The following is a 19,561-nucleotide window of genomic DNA, read 5'->3' as shown; positions in this document are numbered from 1 at the left end:
TGCATATCGCATAGTAATATATCAGTGTTTCCATATTAATATTATTGTAGTGATACAATTACACGTCAATATACCGATCTATTGAGACACTGGTATATGAATACATAATCATATTTTCATATATATTAGTATATAATTTCGGGTTTATTTGTGAGGGAAACGGAAGGGACCATCCATGCGCGAGGCGCGGGGGTCGACGGGGCAGGCGGGGGGGGACGCGGGGCGGGGCGAAGCCCCGCACCGCGCCCCCCTCGCCTGCCCCGTCGACCCACTTTCCCCCCTCCCTGCCAGTGGTACAGCCCGCGGCGGGAAACCCCGCTCCCGGCTCGCACACAAAGCGGGCGCAGTTCCCGGCGCTGCCGCGGGCGGCGCTGTAGCGCCCGCCCCGCCGAGGGGCCCGGATGCGGCCGCGCCGGAAGAGAAGCGCGTCTGCCTAGGGCCCGCCATCTTGTGCGGCAGCGAGCAGGGCGCGGGGGGCCCCGGTAGCATCCGCGCAGGATCCCGCCGACGGGGGCCCATCATGCCCGGACACCTGCAGGAGGGCTTCGGGTGCGTCGTCACCAACCGCTTCGACCAGCTCTTCGATGACGAGTCCGACCCTTTCGAGGTGCTGCGCGCGGCGGAGAGCCGGAGGAAGGAGAGCGGCGGCGGCGGCGGCGGGAGCCAAGCGGGCGGTGGGGCCCGCGGCCCGGCGGGCGCGCAGAGCGGCTCCTCCGGCGGGGCCGGTGGCGCGGGCCAGGCGGGCGGCGGCGCGGGTAGCGCGGCTAAGCAGCTGCGCAGGGAGTCGCAGAAGGAGCGCAAGAACCCGCTGCCGCCCTTCGCCGGCGGGGACCGCCGGGAGGACGGCGGGGGCCAGCCCGGAGCGCCGCTGCGGAAGGAGGGTGAGCGGGGCCGGGGGCCGCGGGGAAGGGAGAGCGGCCCGGCCCGCACAAAGGGGGCCCGGGCAGGGCCGGGCCGCACGTGGGGCCGCGCATGGCGGAGCCGCCCGGGAGCCCGCCCGGGCAGAGGGAGCGGGAGCGGCGGCCGCGGGCCCGCCCGGCCACACGTGTCCCGCGCAAAATGGAGTCGGGCGTGCGGGGGGCGCCCGGGGCTGGCCCGGGCCCGGCAGAGGGAGAGAACTGACGTGAAATGGGAAATCCTGGCAGTGTATAGGATCGTGGAGTGGTTCGGGCTGGGAGAGACCTTAAAGCTCGTCTCGTTCCAACCCCCTGCCATGGGCAGGGACACCTTGCATTAGCCCAGGTTGCTCTAAGCCCCGTATAGCCTGGCCTTGGACACTTCCAGGGATGGGGCAGCCACAGCTTCTCTGGGCAACCTGTGCCAGGGCCTCACCACCCTCACAGGGAATAATTTCTTCCTAGTTTGCAATCTGAACCAGCACATGGAATCCTGGAATCGTTTGGTTTGGAAAGGACCTGAAAGGTTATCTCGTTCCACCACCCTACCATGTGCAGGGACACTTTCCACCAGACCAGGTTGCTCCAAATCCCGTCCGACCTGACATCCTGAACTTGAGTCGTGTTTTGGGTGGCCCAACGGATTTGACGGGATATCTAGCAGTCCCTGGGCTTTCCAAAATCCACTCGGGTCGTTTTTCTGGTGAACAGCATCGATAGCAATCATCTGCGTGTCTTCATATATTTAAATAATAGCTCGTATGGGTTCTCAGCTCTGTTTGTGTAAATCCCTAAGACATCCACACGGGAAACCTTGGAAAAAAGAAATCCAAGTATAAATAGGTTAAAGGAATATGGTGTGTACAGAGCAATTAGTAGGACAGGGTCACGCATGGAGAGGGATAGATGTGGACACATGGCGTCCCCAGCCCATGTTGTACCGCGCCCAAACTTCAGCGCTCGTCAGGTGGATCAGGACTAGGATTAAAAGGAATCCTTGAAATGCAGCAAAGTGTGGTGACAGCAGGTGATGTGGGGGTGAGGGGATAACATGTTAACTGCAGTTTAAACGAGCTTTTCAGAAATCTTGATGTTACGTGAAAGCATCTTAATGCTTCAGCATTTGGGTTGCAAAAATGATTCTGCACTGTGTTTTATGCTTTTTGAGAAAGAAATAGTTTTAATATAGTTGTTTTGGAAACTGGGTCTTCTAAATGTTATTTGAAAACGCCTTGTAAAAAGACAAATTTAGGAACTGTGTTGCAGTTGTCTTTGCTTATGGATCTCTTGTTCCCTAACACTCGAGAGTGTTTTCAGTGTGAAGGATGCAAGGATTTGTCCCGACTCACAGTTTGCTAAGCCAGTGTCCTCTGGAAATATTGGTCAGGTGTAGATTGTGGTGGTGTCCCCCACGAGGTACACCTGGAACATGGCAGTGCCTTTGGCACCTCAGCAGGACACTGAGGGGTTTGGGCAGGGCTGGCAGGCCGTGTTTACCTCATAGTTTTCACATCTTGTTTTCAAGAACAGTGTGAAAAATAAATATTTTCGTGGCTTATTATAGTAATGAAACAGAGAAAGGGGGCTGCTGTTGAAGCAGTGGCCGTGGAGCAGTGTGGTAAACAAAGTCACTTTCCAGTTTGAAAACGTCTATTTTTGTGTGTGACTGTTTTTGCACTTCTGGCATTATAAAGGTGCCTAGTGCCAAGGTTTGTTTCCTGTGCGAACGTATTTAAAAGTGTTCCACTACTCCACGAAGCTGCAGGTGATTTGACTGGTGAATTAGCAGTTCAAAGCTTGGTGATACTGAGAAATAACTCGTATTTTGGGTTAGGCTTCAGCAGGAACCGGGTTTTGCTGAGCACAGGGCGTTGAAGTGGAAATTCAAAAGCCGTGGCTGTTCTATTCCAGTTCTGCAGCATACCTCCTCTGTGCCACCGACCTGCTCCTTTCCCTGCTTCCCCTCCTCACATGGAATGCTTGTCCTCCTTGGAGAGCCCTTTTCCAAGTGCAGGCTGAGGAGATTAACCCCTTGTTTCCTCAGCGAGCGAGGAATGCTTAAGAAACTATGAATGTCATGCAAACTTCATGTTAAGTACAGCCTGTAAGGTGAGGGAGTCATTGTTCATCTGGGCGTGTTGGCTTGGATATCATTACAACTGTAACTTCTGTAGCCCCACCCAAATTTGACATTGCTTGTTAAGCAGGAACTTGGTTATTTAAAAAAATTCAAAAATCAGCTTTTAATTTAAAAGCTAGTTCATAATTCTTGAGCCAGTGTTTTGGCAAGAAAATGGTATAACAAAGCAGCAATATGTTTGTGCGGATCTTTCTAAAGAAGAGTAAACAAGGCCTTTCACTTGAGTGGAAAAGAAAACTGTGTTAGATCCTTCAGATAGCTTAGTGAAGAAGAGGTTTTTATTTAAAATAAAAACCCTCTCAGAAGGCCTAGGGAGGGAGGAAGGACACTGGGCAGCTCCAGGGCACAGGATTCTTAAGCTATTTTAAGCAGTGAGCAAGGAAGAGAATCTTTGTCAGGGAATGTCTGTTGGACTGGGAGGATCCATGTGGATGGGGGCACCAGTTCAGTACCTGCAGTACTGGGATGCAGATGGCACTTGTCTGGTACAGGTGGACCTGCCTGGATTGTACTGCTGTCCAAAAGAGTTTCCAAGAACAGAATCCCAGGTTTAGGTTGGAAAAGACTTCCAAGATCCATGAGTCCAGCCTTTAGAACAGCACAGGGTCACTGTCCTAGGGAGCACAGAGTTGACTGTCTTAGGACCCAGTGATGTGATACTCACTTTGTTTTGGTGTTCATCAAAATAAAACCCCCCCCCTTTTTTTTTTTGCCTGAAAAGGACCTTTCAGAGAAAGAAAAATACTAAAAAATCTTGCTTACCTTGATCCTTGTTTGAAAGTTGACTTTGTCATTTCAGCACAGATTACCAGTATTTTCAATCAAACACAATTTGATTGAAATCCTGGGTACAAATGTGAAGAGTGAGATGCTCTACAGTGACTTTTTTATGAAGGTGGAGTTGCTCAGACTTTGTAGAAGCAGCTTGTTTTTAGGGTGCTGGGGGTCGGTATCTGTCCTGGAGCAGCTCCACATTCCGTTGGTGTGTCTGGCCTGATGTTTCAGGGATAAGGAGGATTGGCAGGAGGCCTGATCAGCAGCAGCAGCAGCAGCAGGGGGATGGCAAACCCATCGACCGGAGACCTGAACGACGACCTCCCCGGGAACGCCGCTTCGAGAAACCTGCCGAGGAGAAGGGAGAAGGGGGAGAGTTCTCTGTCGATAAGTAAGTTTTGTCTTGCAGGATAAGGAGCTTTCCTACTTCTGACAGGACAGGGCTGTCCTACCTTCTGCTGTAAAGTTAAAAAAGCTGATTGAATCATAATTAAGTTGATTAAATTTTTGTCATGCAAAAGAAGAGCAGATGTCGTACAATTCTCTTTCCCTTTCTGTGATTTTGTTTGCAGACTTAAGTTTTAGGCTGGGAGTGATCTACATAAATAGCTTCATAGGTGTAACTGAAATTGTGGTTTAAATCAAGATATCCACCATATCTCTCTAAATCTGTAGCAGATAGCTCAGGAAAGGAACTGAAATGTAGCTATTTCCTGCAGGATGAGATTTTTTTGCTGTCACAACTGTGGCTTTAATCTGTACAGCTGACTCAAAGCCAGCAAAAGTTTGTCCACGTAGGTGTTTACACCTCGGCTGCAGTGGGTTCAGACCTGGAAGAAGTGAAGTCATCTTAGGCCAATGTGAGGTTTAAAGTGGCTCGAGTATTTGAGGGATCCATAATTCAAGTAATGTTCAAATATTAAAATTTTAGCAGCCAGAATTAAAATCCTTTTAAAAATAAATTGGATAAAAGTGAGTTAAGTTGGAATTGTAGTATCAGCCAGTTATGTAGAAGAATACAAACACTAAATTGGAACTTAATGCCAGAGAATGCAAACAAACAATAATCCCGAGCATTTCTTTCCGGATTCTAAAATCTCAGAATCACAGAATGGTTTGGGTTGGAACAGACCTTGAAGATGATCCAGTTGCAACCTCCTGCCATGGGCAGGAACACTTTACACTAGACCAGGGTGCTCTAAGCCCCAACCTGGCTTTGAACACTTCCAGGGATGGGGAGTACAAGTGGCTGTTTTGAAACTAAAGCTTTGACCCAGTTACAAAGGAAAAATAAGTAAGTAAAATTGGCAAAGAGGACAAGAGCAGTAAAAACCATGCTGTCGATTTTTGGGGGTGAGTCACTCACGTTTGTCTGTCCATGCCAGGCCCATCATTGACCGACCCATGCGTGGACGTGGTGGACTGGGCCGGGGCCGTGGCCGCGGCCGCGGGATGGGCCGAGGAGATGGGTTTGACTCCCGTGGCAAACGGGAATTTGACAGACACAGTGGCAGCGATAGATCGTAAGTCTTTAACTTTTTCTAAACTATTCGGCTTTTCTTTACAATTCTTACGCAATTGAAAATTGCTCTTTGAATCTCTGTGTCTGGACACTATGATGTTAACTCAGTTTTGTTAGTTCTGTTTCACATTCACATTTCAGCGGCCTAAAGCACGAGGACAAGCGCGGTGGCAGCGGCTCACACAACTGGGGAACCGTCAAAGACGAGCTCACGTGAGTACTCTGTCCTTGCTCACTAAAATATTAGCAGGGTGTCAATCAGTCCTAATTAGAGCTTACAGAACGCACAGATTTACCTGCCTTTTGACCTTTGATTTTGATAATTTTACTACTCTTCTGCAGAATTAAAAAACGAGCAATTTCTTGTAACTTAAGAGATGGCTTCACTGTTAAACTGGAATTTTGGGGAAGTTTAGATTGGGAGGTCTTGTGCTGATCTTTGAACAATTCTTTTACTAGAAACTTGAACAGTTTTTAGATCGGGTTAAACATGCTTTTCCTATTACAAAAATTCAAGTATTACATTGAAAACTATTTTTAATAGTTTTAGTAGTTCAATGACCCAAATCCATTTTGTGTCAGAGGGACAATGGGAGGCTTTCAGGAGGGGTTCAAGGAAGAGTTGGGGAAAACCATTAGTTGGGTGAAAAGCATAGAATTTGAAAGACACAGACAGCACCAGTCCTTAATAAAATAGTAAATCCTCTATAGATCTTGATTGTTAATCTCATGTAGCTTTAAAGAGGGATGAACTTGTAAAAAGCCCAAACTCCACCCGTTATGTAATTGCAGTGAATTGGATCAGTCAGCTGTAACTGAGGAGACGCCGGAGGGAGAGGAGCATCCGCCTGCTGATTCTGAAAATAAGTGAGTACCACCCCTCTTCGTGTCTTTGGTTGCTCCAGAGGTACTAGTGCTTTGCCTTTAACCTCTGACGTTTATTCCCCCATCAGTTTTGCCAAATTCAGATTTGTCAGTAGATGATCCACAATGCTGCTGAACCACTGTCATGTCAAAAACTTCATGTCTGAAAATTGTGGTCTTGAAAATGTTCCTTGGTGTCCTGCAGGCTCTTGGGTCACTTTCAGATTTATTTATTAATAATAATTTCTAATACACTTTACGTCTCAAGATTGCAACTCCTGATTCCAAATCCAAAAGCACCTGTGCTCAGAACTAGGTAGAACCACCAAGCAAAAGGGACAAAATACCAGTGGAAGGCAACTTTTTTAACCTTAGTTTTCCTAAATAACTTTGAGACTGTGTCACTGGCTGTAGGAGAAAGGTTGTATCTCTAATTCTTCAGCCTCTGTGTGTGCAGGCAGTTTTCAGAGTTGTCTGGATCTCTTTCCATTTCATTTGGACACTGTTACAGAAGGAACCAGTGACTGGGTGAGTGAAAGAGTAACCAGAGAAGCAGAACAAGTGTTACTGAGTTGGTGTGAAAATATGATGAAAATTTTTATGGTAGCACAGTACAATAAAATACTGTATTTTAACGAGGAATGTGCTTTATAGTGGATTCAAAAAAAATGGCGAATATATAAGACAGAATTTTGATTTCTGATCTGGAGTTTGCTGTACCTTGATTTCCTCACTAATAACTTTGACAAAGAAGGTCCAGTTATTGCCTAGAAAGTAAGAAATGGATTTAGTTTAACTGAAAAAAGACTAAACATTCTTACTTATCCAGTGTTGTGATCCAAGGTTAAGGACATTTTTAAGGACTTAAAACTTGGGCATTGGTCAGAAAATGCAGGCTAGCTAGTCCTTAAAAAAATTCTATGTAGTAGAAATCTGGATATAATAAATTTGCTTTATCTACAGTATTCCCTGGATCTTTAGTAGTAGCAGTGCCTGGTGCTTGACCAGATACTGACCCATCCATGTGCAGATCAGTTACCTGCACAACTCTGCAGCTCTTTGGATGTTTTTTTTCTTCATCAAATCTGCAGAAAATTCTCAGTTTCAAGCATAAAACATCTGTTGTAATCATTAGTTGTCTTTATAGGAAAGCATTTTGACATGGGTTACTTTTCAAATTGGCTGGTTTGGTGTGGATCTCTACCCTAAATGTTTCAGCAGAATTGTAGGATGTTTTTCTGCAGTAAAATGTGCAGGTAATATCTTTGCCTTGAACAAAACAAATTCCTGTGATTACATACAGTGTCAAAAATCACTCTGTCCTACACAATGAGAAAAGAAATACAGTAATTTTGACATAAAATCTCTGCGTTGTTACATCAAAATTAATGGCTACCAAATAAAGACCTTTGAGGTTGAGGCTTTCATGATCTTTTTGCTGCTCTCGTTTTCTATAAATCAGAAATTTAGTTGCATAAACACACTGAACAGTGTCCAGAGGCTTGTCCTCCTGTGTAGCTGGAAAATGTCTATTACTGGGCATAGTGGTTGTGTGTTTTACTTAAAAATAGCTCTTTGGCAGAAGGCAGAGGTGATGTATCTCACAAGTAAGTTGTGTGCTGTTGTTTTTTCAAATAAGCTGAAAGTAAAACTTGTTTGAAATAATTGTCTTTAGTTTAATAAAGGAAACAAGCTCTCCAATTTTTATTAAATTCTATTTTTAAAAAAAAAACCCTAAAAAGCGTGAAAACTCTTGGAAGAACAAGTTCTCACTGCCCTAACTTGATTATTAATGAGAGATGTGCCTCAAAAAACGGGTAGAGCTCCAAACATGTCCATTGCAGAAGTTAGTCTTTAATATTTATAAATAAAATTGTCATTAGTGTGGAGAATTGATGGCACAGGTCAGTTTTAATTTTAACATTTTGCTGTGCTCACTGTTTAGTTGCTCGAAGGTGACTGGGTGTAATTTTTTTTGATTTTGTACTCTGGCTAAAGGAGATGAATTTTCCTGTGGTGCAAGTGTGTGTTTATATACATACAGCTCTTAACTTCTAAATACTTGACAAATGTATATTTATAATTGAATTTATAATCTGGTGCCAGCTAACTAGCAAATGATTTTGGAGTTGTATTTGGAGTATAAATTCTAGGTCATGATTGTAATATCCGTGAATTTACTGCAGAGAGAATGAGGTTGAAGAAGTTAAGGAAGAAGGCCCCAAGGAAATGACCCTGGACGAGTGGAAAGCCATTCAGAGCAAGGATCGTGCAAAAGTTGAGTTCAACATCCGTAAACCAAACGAGGGGGCTGATGGACAATGGAAAAAAGGATTTGTTCTTCACAAGTCAAAGAGCGAGGAGGTAAAGTGACTTTCCATGCTTGTGGTATCCAGTTTATAAAAGCTTTGTTATTGATAGGCATTTCTTGGAGTGGAAGCACCGTTGTGTGAGACACTGACCTGCAGCTGGAAGTTTATAAAGTGCAACAACATTCTTTTAGCTGAGCTGAAGTTCTGCAGTAGCACAAGTGGCCATTCTGACTGTGGTTGGTTTTGGGTGAGCCGTACCCTTTGGCTGGCATATAGTCTGGTATAACCTAGAGATAAGCCTGGATTACTGCTGCACCTAGGCAGGTAACTCTGTAAGAACTGCCTCTTGGTGAGGATTTTAGAGAAAGGTTGTCAGGTTTTCTTGTTAATAAAGGAAATTTAATGCTATTTAGCGTCTCTGTTAAGCAATACACAAAGTTATGGTGCTTGCTAATCACAGTGTAAGATTGAGGGAAGACTGGTTATGCCTCAGAGACCTTAATACCTCAGCTGTGTACCTTAAATTTCTAACATGAGTGTCTTCTCATTTTGTGATATACAGACAAGCTTTTGGGAAACCAGTTGAAATGTATTTATATGCTTCAGCGATACTCAACATAGTTCCTATAGAATTGTTTTAAAATCGGAGTTTTCTCAAGCATACTCATTTCAGACATTGCGAAATGTTAATTATTCTGTTCCAAGAGTGGCAAGGAGAGATGTAAAGGGAGGGAAGTGCTGAGAGCTCTGTTTTGTAATGCAGGGCTGCCTTAATCTTTGGTTTTAATATTCGCTTTTAACACTCTGTAATATGTTAAGTAGCTCACTTAAGAGATTGGTGGGTGCAACTTTGTATACAGATGGTTATGGCTTCTTTGAAGTAACTAGATAATATGTAATATTCTGCTTGGTCTCCTAATATGTATTCTTGCCTTTTCACACCTTGCCAGTTCTTATCCTGTGAGCTGGGTCATAATACTGATGGGGAGGTGTTTTCCAGTTTTCCAATGAAAACTCAATTTCTGTTCTCATTGAACTCATTCTGAGTTTGACTTGGTCACAGTCAGGCTATTTTCTTGCTGTGTGAGGTAGTTCAGTTCTTTAAATGATTGCATGTCTGTTTTCCTTAAGCTGTTTAATGAAGTGTTCATTAAATGCTGTTTTCTCTGGCACGTGTAGAAAAGGGAATTTGAATTGCACTTAATGTTGCTGGGTACTAAGAATTTATGTACTTTACTGAAATTTACTAAGCCTGTAGTCCTTCGAGTTCCCTCAGTCTTTCTGATCAGGTTTATTTGACATTTCATCAGCTGAGGACAGTCTTTTTTAACACATGAGCATGTATGATAGTATAAGATGATGGTACTCACGAGCGATTTAGAGACTAGAAAGATCCATACTGTATTTTCCATTTGAAAACTGAATCAGCACTTAATGAAAAAAAAACCAAGGAAAAAACCCCCAAAGAACAGACAAATCCAAACCAAACCAATTAGAATAATCAATTTACTTCTGTGGAAGAACCGACATGATTAGTAGATTGTTCTGTTTGAGAGGTTAACTTTTCTTCAGATAAATAAGTTGGATATTTTTAGCACTGTCACATAAGAAGTTAACAGCCTCTTGCTTTGTAAGCATGAAAGTGAGGTATTAACAAATCTGCCTTTAAATTTAGATGCTTTTAGCCTGCTTTATTGTCTGTCCAGCAGATGTGTCTCCCCATCTCACTTATCCATTGTTTCCTGATCCCATGGGAAACAGTGTGGGGATTTTCTCCCTGGATTATTGAAGAATAGCTCTGTAATAGCTTTCTGTTAGGAAAGCCTTTGCTGCAACTCGTTTGTGAAGGTGGAATATTCAGAAAACGTACCAGTCACCTGCTGTTTCCTCTCTTTGTCCTCTTGGACTTACTTATGAGTCACAAAATTTAGGTTGCTCGAAGGTTTCTGTGATTCTTATTTGTAAGAAGGGAGATGATGTGTGGAAGTGATTTGGTTTATAGGTAAATTGTGGGTTTCAGCCCCAAATCTTCTGTATTCTTATGACTGAAAACCACCATGTGTCCCAGTAGATTTTCTCAGAAATTTGGATTGACGTATTGTGATGAGCTCCCTCATTCCTATAGTTGAGAACTATTGGAAAATTGCCATAGGAGTCTGTGGGAAAAGGGAACCTGAGGATCTAGTGCTTTTCATCTACCTTAGTCTTGGGAAAGAACTCTCCTCCTCATGCTCCTCACTGAGGGGTGAAATGCTTGACCATGTCTGAGGTCTTTCCTCTTTTTCATTTTTTTCTCTGCAGTTACTAGAAAGTGATACTTTGGGTAAAATGAATTCTCAATACTGTCTCAGATTCTTGCTGGTTTAATCTGAATTCCATGGACATTGGCAGCCCTGGTCTGATGAGCGTCTTTCCAGGAGATTGGGTTATGCCATAAAAGAGAGATCCTCTTTTTAACTTCTCTGCAGCTGGTTTAGGGCTTGAGTCTTTAATTTCTACACAAAAAAACAAACAAAAAAACCCCCCAAAAACCCAAACAAAAGCAAACCAGGAAGGAGTTACATTGTGGACAGATCTTAAAATTTATTCCAAAAGTTGAAGGCTGGACTTCTGGAAAGACTGATACACTAATCAGTTGTTGCTCTCTGTACCTGCTGTGCCTCTTTGTGTGCCTTCAAAGCTTCTCATTAATCCAATCACTTCCTTAGAGGAGGTTGCAGTGGGAGACTGAGAAATACATTTTGTAAAAGAATAGTTCATCTTCTCAAAACCTGGAGGAACGACTCTTGGCTGGAGGCTCTGCAGGAAGCTTTTCCATTAACAGTGATTTTAACATCCTGCTCTTCCCTGCCCATCTCCCCATGGTGCTGGAGACCAGCCTGCATGTGTGGTCTGTGCCAGAGCTCCCAGTAGCTCCTGGTGAACCTTCCTGGTGTCCATCTGAGCTTTCTCTTGTCTCCACCGCTGTGGCACATCCATCCTCTAAATCTCTTTGGGTGCTTGCACAGCTTCATCTCATCCCTTTGCTGCTTTGTGTGCTCAGTGACATCTGTACCCAGCGAGTTCATGTGACCTGATTACCTGTTGTTTCTGTATGTAGTTGAGTCTCATTTCTTCCTTTTGTTTTCTCCCTTTGTTCTTTTGTCACTTTGGCGTGGACACGCAACTTTCATCAGACAAAGGCGATGACAGAAATGCAGGGGAGTCTGCTGGATTCAAATGAGGTACTGATCCTTTCTATCTAACTGGGGATACCTGTGTGTTAACATGAGCCCCTCCAGAAGGGAAAGTTTGCGCAGTAAAAACTCACCAAAATAGAGAACACAAGTGGATTCACTATGGAGCTCTTCTGTCCGTGCCTGTTGTCTCACTGTGCACAGCACCCTTCATGATTAGTCCCCTTGCTCCTCGTTCACCCAGTTTCAAACCTGACCAGAAATGCTTCTGTCATGAGTCTTTATTTTTTTGTTGCTGGTGTTTTTACATCTCTCACTGCCTGCTTTGGCCCTCTTGGTAATTTGTTCTTAATTTTTGTCAGCCTTCCCCTAGGCCCTTAAGTGCAGCACTGGTTATGAGATCAGAGCACTACTGAGAGTTGCCACTACATAGAAATTATGTTTCCAGATATTATTCAGGATAAGCAATTTGTTCAGTATGTCTGTCTTTTGTCACCTAAGTGATTGAAGAGCCCGAGGAGAATGTGCCAAGTCTTTTATTGGTGTTTTAAATAAGCTTTAGTTACTCTGGATAGAGAAATAGGTTATGTGTGGAATTTGCTTTTTGTTGGTTCAGTGGTTAAAGTTGTGAAAATAGAGTGGTTTTTGGTAAACTGTAGTGATTTGTTTTTAAACAAAAACAGCCTAGGGAAGAAAATCACAGAATTACTGTAGAAATCCATTGACATTATTGCTCAGAAAAGAGAATGTCACATGGCTACCAGTAGATGAAAATAAAATGTCAGTACTCTGCAGTGATTAAAACTGTAGATAAAAAATGAAGTAGTAAGAGAGGAATAAAAAACATAACTGAGGTATTTTGTACTGTTTTACAAAGCACTGATGTACTTTGGTTTGAGTAGTGCCTTGTCAGGCTGAGGTGTGGAATGACTTTTCTCTGGGAAATAACTGCTCAAGCAAACTTCCTGAGGCTGGCAGAGATCTCTGAGGGAAGGGTGTACAATGAAACCTATAAAATCAGGAGTGTAGAATCCATCCCAGTGGAATGTATTGAAAATGAAGCAGCATGGAGGGTATTTCTCATTGTGCCTAATTAAGTTGGAGAGAGACTGTTTGCAATGGCCTGCAGGGACAGGACAAGGGGAGAATGGCTTCCTCCTGCCAGAGGGCAGGCTTAGGTGGGATACTGGGGAGAAATTCTTCCCTGTGAGGGTGATGAGACCCTGGCACAGGTTGCCCAGAGAAGCTGTGGCTGCCCCATCTGTGGAAATGTCCAAGACCAGGTTGGATGGGGCTTGGAGCAACCTGGGCTAGTGGAAGGTGTCCCTGCCCATGGCAGGGGGGGGAGTGGGATGAGCTTTAAGATCTCTCCCAATCCAGGCCATTCTGTGATGATTCCATGAAATGGTGGTGCTGTGCACTGTAGGATATTGGGGGGGCAAATGTACAGCTGGGCAGGAAGAGGGATTGTGAGAGTGGGGATGGAGAAGGGTCGTTAAGGCTCTGTCCATAGAGGTGCTTGTGACTGACCTGTGGAATCCCTGACAGCGGCTTTGACTCCAGACTGCTCCATCCCTTGGCAGCCTTGTGAAGGCTCCACAAATGGTAATGAAAGTGTACAGAGCTTAATTGCACAATGTGTTGCCTTTGAAAGTCATAATGTTGTGTAACTACACCAGAGAACTAAATTGGAGTTGGGAGACCTGAGCTTGCACATGGCACTTGTGTAGGGAAACAAAGTAAGTGGTAATTGCTGTGCCAGGAGTTGGGGGCTTAGAGGGCAAGAAAACATCGTATGTTGTCATGTTACCAAAACATGATTGTTGGGCCTTGTGATAGGTAGAGTTTTAGGTTCTGTGTAGCGTCCTAAGTGCCAAAAACTGACTTGCACATGGAAAAATGTTTTATACAAAAAAAGAAAAAATAATTGCTTTTTAAAACACTGATTGAGTTCAGTGTGCAACTGAAATACTCAAACATGCTCAATAATCACATTGATGGGATTTGATGTCTCTCTTGGGACAATCACTTGTTCCCTGATGCTCAGGTTTCCCCCTGAATGCACTGGGAACAAACCAGTCAGAGAATATCATGGCAAAGGTGCCGAGAGCCATATTTTCCAGTATCATTGGTGAGAGTCGTTCTCTCTGTTTTATCTCCTCTAGTTATGTGTGTTTGAGCTCTTAATGCCTCGTTTGCTGTTACAGTGAATGCAAAGCAATGAGGAATTCCCAGCAACTCCCTGGTTTTAAATATTTATACTAGGACTAACAAAGTGTAAATCCTCATGGAGCAAAATAAGGATGAGTGACCAAGTATTGAAAAAGAGTGGAATGAATTGATAGAACCAGAACATTCTTCAGGATACAAAGTGAGAATTGCTAGAACATGAGGTTATGTAGTGGCTTGGTGATAGTCAGTTTGGTCTTGGATAAGCCTAAACATGTTCTTCTGGTGGAATTCCAAGAGGAATTTCTTCCTGAAAAGGGTGGTCAGACACTGGAAGGGGCTGCCCAGGGAGGTGGTGGAGTCCCCATCCCTGGAGATGTCCAAGGAAGGACTGGGCGTGGCACTCAGTGCTCTGGGCTGGGTGATAAGGTGGGGATCAGGCACAGGTTGGACTCGGTGGACTGGGAGGGCTTTTCCAACCTCAGTGTTCTGGGTACTCCTGAAATACCTTGGAAGTGCAAAACACCTTTGCTCAAGTGCTTGTTTGCTTCCCTGTGTGGAGTTTCATGGTCTGCACAAGTGGTATGACTTGATTTCTCATGAGAAATTCCAAGTTTCTTGGATCGCTCGGAGAAGCGGATGATCAGTTTTCCAGTGGGATTGGAGGTGAGCACGGGCTGTGGTGGCACGAGCGCAGCTACAGGTGCAGAAAAGGTGGTGATTTTTGGTGACTTTTCTTGCTCATGGAGAAACCCTCGTTCCAGGCTCATGCTGAGGACTCTGTAATGGATCATCACTTCCGCAAGCCCGCGAATGACATCACATCCCAGCTGGAGATCAACTTTGGAGACCTGGGCCGCCCCGGCCGCGGTGGCAGAGGGGGCCGGGGGGGCCGAGGGCGCGGAGGCAGGGCCAGCCGTGGAGGCAGGACTGACAAGGTGAGAGCTGCAGCTTCACCCACACGGGGGGTGAGTTCCTCTTGTTGGGATTTTCCTACAGGTAGTTTTAGGACTTTTCCTTATTCCTGGGGGAGATGCCCCTGACAGAAAACAGCACATTTCTAAACCAGCTAAAGTGTCTTTTCTTACAAGCTTACTTTAAACAAGGTTATTGAATGTTTGAGCGGAGTTGTCATTAAACACAAAAAAAGGAGGGCTGGGAGTAGGCTGAATTAAAAAAAGCACCTGTCTTTGTGTTTGAACCTGAAAAACGACTTTCCAGGATGGACAGACCTGAATGTACCATGAGCTGCTTCAGTTTGTGCCAGAGCAGAACCCCACGTGCTGGAGTGGTTATTTTCAGACACAGTCAGGACACTTTCTGTGCATTGTGACCTGTTGGGGGTGACAGACTGGTTTTACAGCTGCATGTCATATCTTGAATTTGAGGAATTTAGATTTTTTCATGGGGAAATAGGACTCACTGTTTTTTCTCTAACCTTCAGTAATATTTTTCCTTCTCTGCTGCTAAAGCAGTGGGGAAATACCCTGGAAAAGTACTGACTGGGGTTTGGGAAAGAAATATATGAAGTTGAGGTACTGTAGTGTAACTACAGAGAAGATTTGATTTAATATGGATCACTTATTTGGCTCAAAGGCATCTAATCAAATTGTTACTAATTAGAAAATGAGCTCAGTCTGTGTGCTGTGGCTTCACACAGATCAGACTTGCTCATTTTTTTCTCTTACAGGAGACGCAAATTTTTTCTCTGTAAGTTTTAGGCTTATTAGTTGGGAAACTCCTTCATGATACCAATATAAGAGCATTTTAAAGAATTTAAATTAAACAGCGGTGGTTTGCTCTGAGTTGTTTCACTAATATTCTTAAAGAATGCTGACATTAAGTAGTTCAAAGCTTTTCTGCACCTGATTTTATGTTGCCTTTGTTTCCTTCCAGTTGGTTAAGGAGTTTGACGTGATCCACACGCCCAACCAGGTTGGTGATCTCTGCACGTGTGTTCCCTCTGGTCAAGGACCAAAACCCCTCATTTTTATTGGCTGGCTTTCTGTTGTGTGCTGAGCCACAGAAGATGCTGAGGCTGTAGCTTAAAACCCTGCTGTTACTTTTTAGTTCTGGTTTGTGGCCCACAGAGTCTTAGCTAGGCAAGACAGAATCTTAGTCTTGTCTATAGGTGTTGATACAACTTTTATTGAAATGGTTTAAATGTATTCCTTGATAAATTAATACCATGACAGGAAATTCCACTATATTGGTTCTTCCTACTCTACTCATCCCATATCCCTCATGGACAAAATGAAGAGTGTCCTGAAATACTTAATTTCTGCATTTCACTGCAGCACTGGCTTTTACATGTGGTTCAGAGCCTTTTAAAAAACTCTTTTGGGGCGTACTCAGGACATTCTTGGCTAACGTACGAATGTTTAGGGCTAGGTTGGCACAAAAATTCTTTCTATCGACATGTAGTTTGTGACTTGGGAAGAATTAAAAGCAGGAACCTTAATTTGTGCTACAAACAGGCCTTTTCTGTAACACTTCAGTCATGTCCCTCAGGAAGGATTGATGGCTCTGTGCCAGTAAAATGACATGAGCTCACAGATAAGGATCTGCTCATGGCAGGGGGTTGGAAGTAGATGGTCTTTAAGGTCCCTTCCAACCCAAACCATTCCAAGATTCTATGATGGAAGAAGAGTTGCACTTGGAACCTTGTGCAATAATGATGTGCAAGCACAGTCTGATTGCCTACAATTCCTCTTCAGATAGGTTTGATTCCAGAAGAAGTATAAGGACTATTTCTGGTCCTTGAAATAGATTTAAAAAATTGCTTTTGTACTACATTATCCAGCCCCAGACTTCTCACTCTGCCGTGCACCTCTAAACCAAGGTAATAACTCTGACATTTCTCTTTCAGTCAAGTGCTTCTGCTCCTGACGTAGATGACCCAGAGGCTTTCCCAGCTCTGTCCTAAACTGGATGTCATAAGCCAACCCTGCCCTGGTCGGGCTCTCCTCTCCGAGGCTTGCATGCTTAAGGATCCTAAAACAACTAAGAAACTTAAAAAAAACAAAACAAAACAAAAAAAAAGAGACTGTCATTCATACCATTCACACCTAAAGACTGAATTTTATCTGTTTTGAAAATGAACTTCTCTCGCTACACAGAAGCAACAATATGGTAGTCAGTTTTGTATTTAGAAATGTAATGGTAGCAGGGATGTTTTCATAATTTTTTCAGAGATTATGCATTCTTCATGGATACTTTTTTGTATTGCTGCTTGAAAATATGCGTTTCCAAACTTGAAATATAGGTGTGAACAGTGTGTACCAGTTAAAAGCTTTCCCTTCATTTGTGTTCATTTTTTTAATTCAGGATTTTAGACTTTTTTCTCCCAACTCCAAACTGGGTTTTAAGTATTGCACACTATTTCCATTTCCTTAATTTCTGTTTAGCAGATTTTTCTCAGCCCGTGGTCTTTTGGAATATGTGGAATACGAATTTGGCAGACTGTTAGTGCTGTATGGAATGAACTCCTGGAGTACTTTAGTTTTAATGCTTAATTTCAAACATGGAAAACCAGTAATTTTTCATCTCTGTTAGGTAGTTTGTTTACACAAAACCTTTATACAAAATTGATACCAGATACTTGAAATCAAGATCGAAAGCACATTGGTTTGTAGTTCAATACCTGTATTGATCCAGAATGATGTGTGGGTAATTGGTCTGAAAACCAGGTTTTTAAAATTAATGTATCCCACCTTCACTCACCCTTCTGACCTTTATTCCCTCCTCCTTCCTTCAACAGAACAAGATGCTTTGTTGGCAAAAAAAAAAAAAAAAAAAAGAAGAGTTTTTAAATTACCTTGGCTTTTGTTTGAGAGGATACCCTGAGATTGGGGTAATTCCTGTTGTGGGAGCTGGGATAGCCTGAGATGGGGGTAGTTCCTGTCATTGGAGATGGGAGGTGGGGGGAAGGCAGTAGCTGTGGCTCTGTAGTCCCATTGGACTCAGGTGGGATGTGGGATTGAGCGGCACTGTCTGGCACACAGGTACATCAGTACCTGCTGTACTCCCAGCACTGCTCCCAGGTCTTCTGGGGAAGGAACCCCAGGCCTTTGCTGGCTGTGGCAGGAGGGATTTTTGGCTCATCGTCTCCCAGCACTTCAGCTGTCCATCAGAATTTAGCCCTGGCTTTGTGCAGTGCTCAAGATCTGTTTGGCAGATCACCGTGAATGTTTTCCTGAGAGTGATTGTAAGAAACTCCTTCTCCCCCTCTGAAAGTTCACCATAGGTTTGCTTTCATCCCTGTGAGCAGGAACATCACCACACACAAAAGGAGTTGAACAAATGACTAAGAAAGAGGATTTCTTAGGGTTTTTATCTGCAGCATTTGTTAGGAGATCAGGAGCAGATTTCCCACTTTATTTCATGTTTTACTCTTTGGACAGCTTAGAACATATTTGTAGTTTCTTAACTAGGTAGATAGAAAACTAAAGGTAACACCCTATTTTTTTAAAAACTGTACAGGACTGGCAAGAAGTGTTGGAGACCTTTGAATATGAAATCCCAGCCTCCTCAGTTGTGATGTTAGTGGCTGCCTTGCTTTTCCTGAGCAATTTTCTGCAAGCGCTTGTGTTGTGAACCGCTGTGGATAATCATTGATCTGGTTGTTCAGTGCACTCGCCTGTATTTAAAGCTCCAGGGTGTGAGGAGGAGGGTGGTAAAATCTCTTGGTTCAGCTCTCTTGACCTTGTACTTAGTGGGTCCAACATGGAGTTGTTCCTCTTCCCCCTGCTGTTGTGGTTTGATGGGATGTGTTGCAGTTCCAGCACTGGGAACACCTTGGATAACACAACTAAACCTTTATGCAGAAACACTTAGAGCAAAGCTTTCTCTGGAGTATAGGCTTTCTTCCCCTTATCCAAACTGTGTGTTTGCCATTCCAGTTGCCATTCTGCTTTTATCCAGTGATTCTGGGCAGGGATTTAGGACCCTGCAAGCTGGATTTAGTCAGTGGCTTTCCCTTCTCCTGCCATGTAGCACAGAACAGTCCCAAACAGCACCTCATGTGTGGTTTTCAAGACAGCTTGTACTTACACATGGTCCTTCTGCTGTTCTGACAGATGTAAATTTGCCTCTTTCAGTCCATTTGTGTCAAGAACTAAAACTGTGAACATTTATCTTTAATATTGGTGGGTGTTAACTGAAATAAAAGTTTATTTTCATGCTCTTTTAAAAAAATGTCCTGAAAACACATGGAAATGAAACCACTTAGGTTAATAGTGTCTCATCTAGGTTCTGCCTCAAGAGGTCCAGCCTGCCTGTGGTGGTGCCCAGGCATTCCCATTCCCAGGATGGACTTTGCCTTGGGAAAACCCAAGTAGCTTATGAGTAAGGAGCTTGCTCTTAGGAACATTTTCTGTCCTCTTCCTGCTTCTGCTGTCACACCAGATCTAGAGGACTAGATCTTTTAAAATCTGATCCATTGGAAAAGATGGTCAAGCGGAAAAAGTCAGAAACACACGGTGCAAATTGGCTTTGGAATGTAACAATGGCTAGGTTGGAGCATGAAAGTTCATCTTGCAGTGCTGCCAGTGCATGGCTGTGGTGCTGGGAGGGAACAAGAGTGATGAACCAATGCAAGGATTAGCAGGGTGTGGGAAAGAACATGGAATGTTCCTGGAATGTCAGAAATTGGTGGGAACACATGGTGTTTGCAACCGGAGGAGCTCAGACCACCCTGACCTGTAACA

The 19,561-nt window shown here is 43.8% G+C and overlaps 1 protein-coding gene across 4 annotated transcripts; it reads left to right on the top strand.

Annotated features, from left to right (window-relative positions):
- Window positions 1-411: 411 nt before the first annotated feature.
- On the top strand, window positions 412-19,049 carry SERBP1 (SERPINE1 mRNA binding protein 1). 4 transcript variants are annotated; one of them, XM_051798408.1, is made up of 10 exons: window positions 412-881; window positions 4,042-4,201; window positions 5,196-5,333; window positions 5,474-5,545; window positions 6,125-6,199; window positions 8,383-8,560; window positions 11,685-11,732; window positions 14,618-14,791; window positions 15,750-15,788; window positions 16,723-19,049. In XM_051798408.1, exons 1-10 carry the CDS (start codon window positions 521-523, stop codon window positions 16,777-16,779), a joined length of 1,302 nt encoding a protein of 433 aa, XP_051654368.1. In that variant the 5' UTR covers window positions 412-520; the 3' UTR covers window positions 16,780-19,049. The 4 variants fall into 4 exon arrangements, with proteins under 4 accessions (XP_051654368.1, XP_051654362.1, XP_051654379.1 ...); XM_051798402.1 differs by having other exon boundaries at window positions 5,450-5,545; XM_051798419.1 differs by lacking the exon at window positions 11,685-11,732 and having other exon boundaries at window positions 5,450-5,545.
- Window positions 19,050-19,561: the final 512 nt, after the last annotated feature.

The sequence above is a fragment of the Manacus candei genome, unplaced genomic scaffold (genome assembly GCF_025592945.1).
Source record: "Manacus candei isolate 608988 ecotype Guabito, Panama unplaced genomic scaffold, ASM2559294v1 h1tg000005l, whole genome shotgun sequence".
Lineage (NCBI taxonomy): Eukaryota > Metazoa > Chordata > Aves > Passeriformes > Pipridae > Manacus > Manacus candei.
The sequence above is the reverse complement of the archived record's forward strand: the minus strand, read 5'-3'. Positions and strand labels throughout refer to the sequence as shown.

Coding starts and splice junctions, on each gene's coding strand:
- SERBP1 (XM_051798402.1), top strand. CDS start 521: ATGCCCGGACACCTGCAGGAGGGCTTCGGGTGCGTCGTCACCAACCGC. Junction 8,561..11,684: donor ACAAGTCAAAGAGCGAGGAG/GTAAAGTGACTT, acceptor AACTTTCATCAG/ACAAAGGCGATGACAGAAAT. Junction 14,792..15,749: donor GTGGAGGCAGGACTGACAAG/GTGAGAGCTGCA, acceptor GTTTCCTTCCAG/TTGGTTAAGGAGTTTGACGT.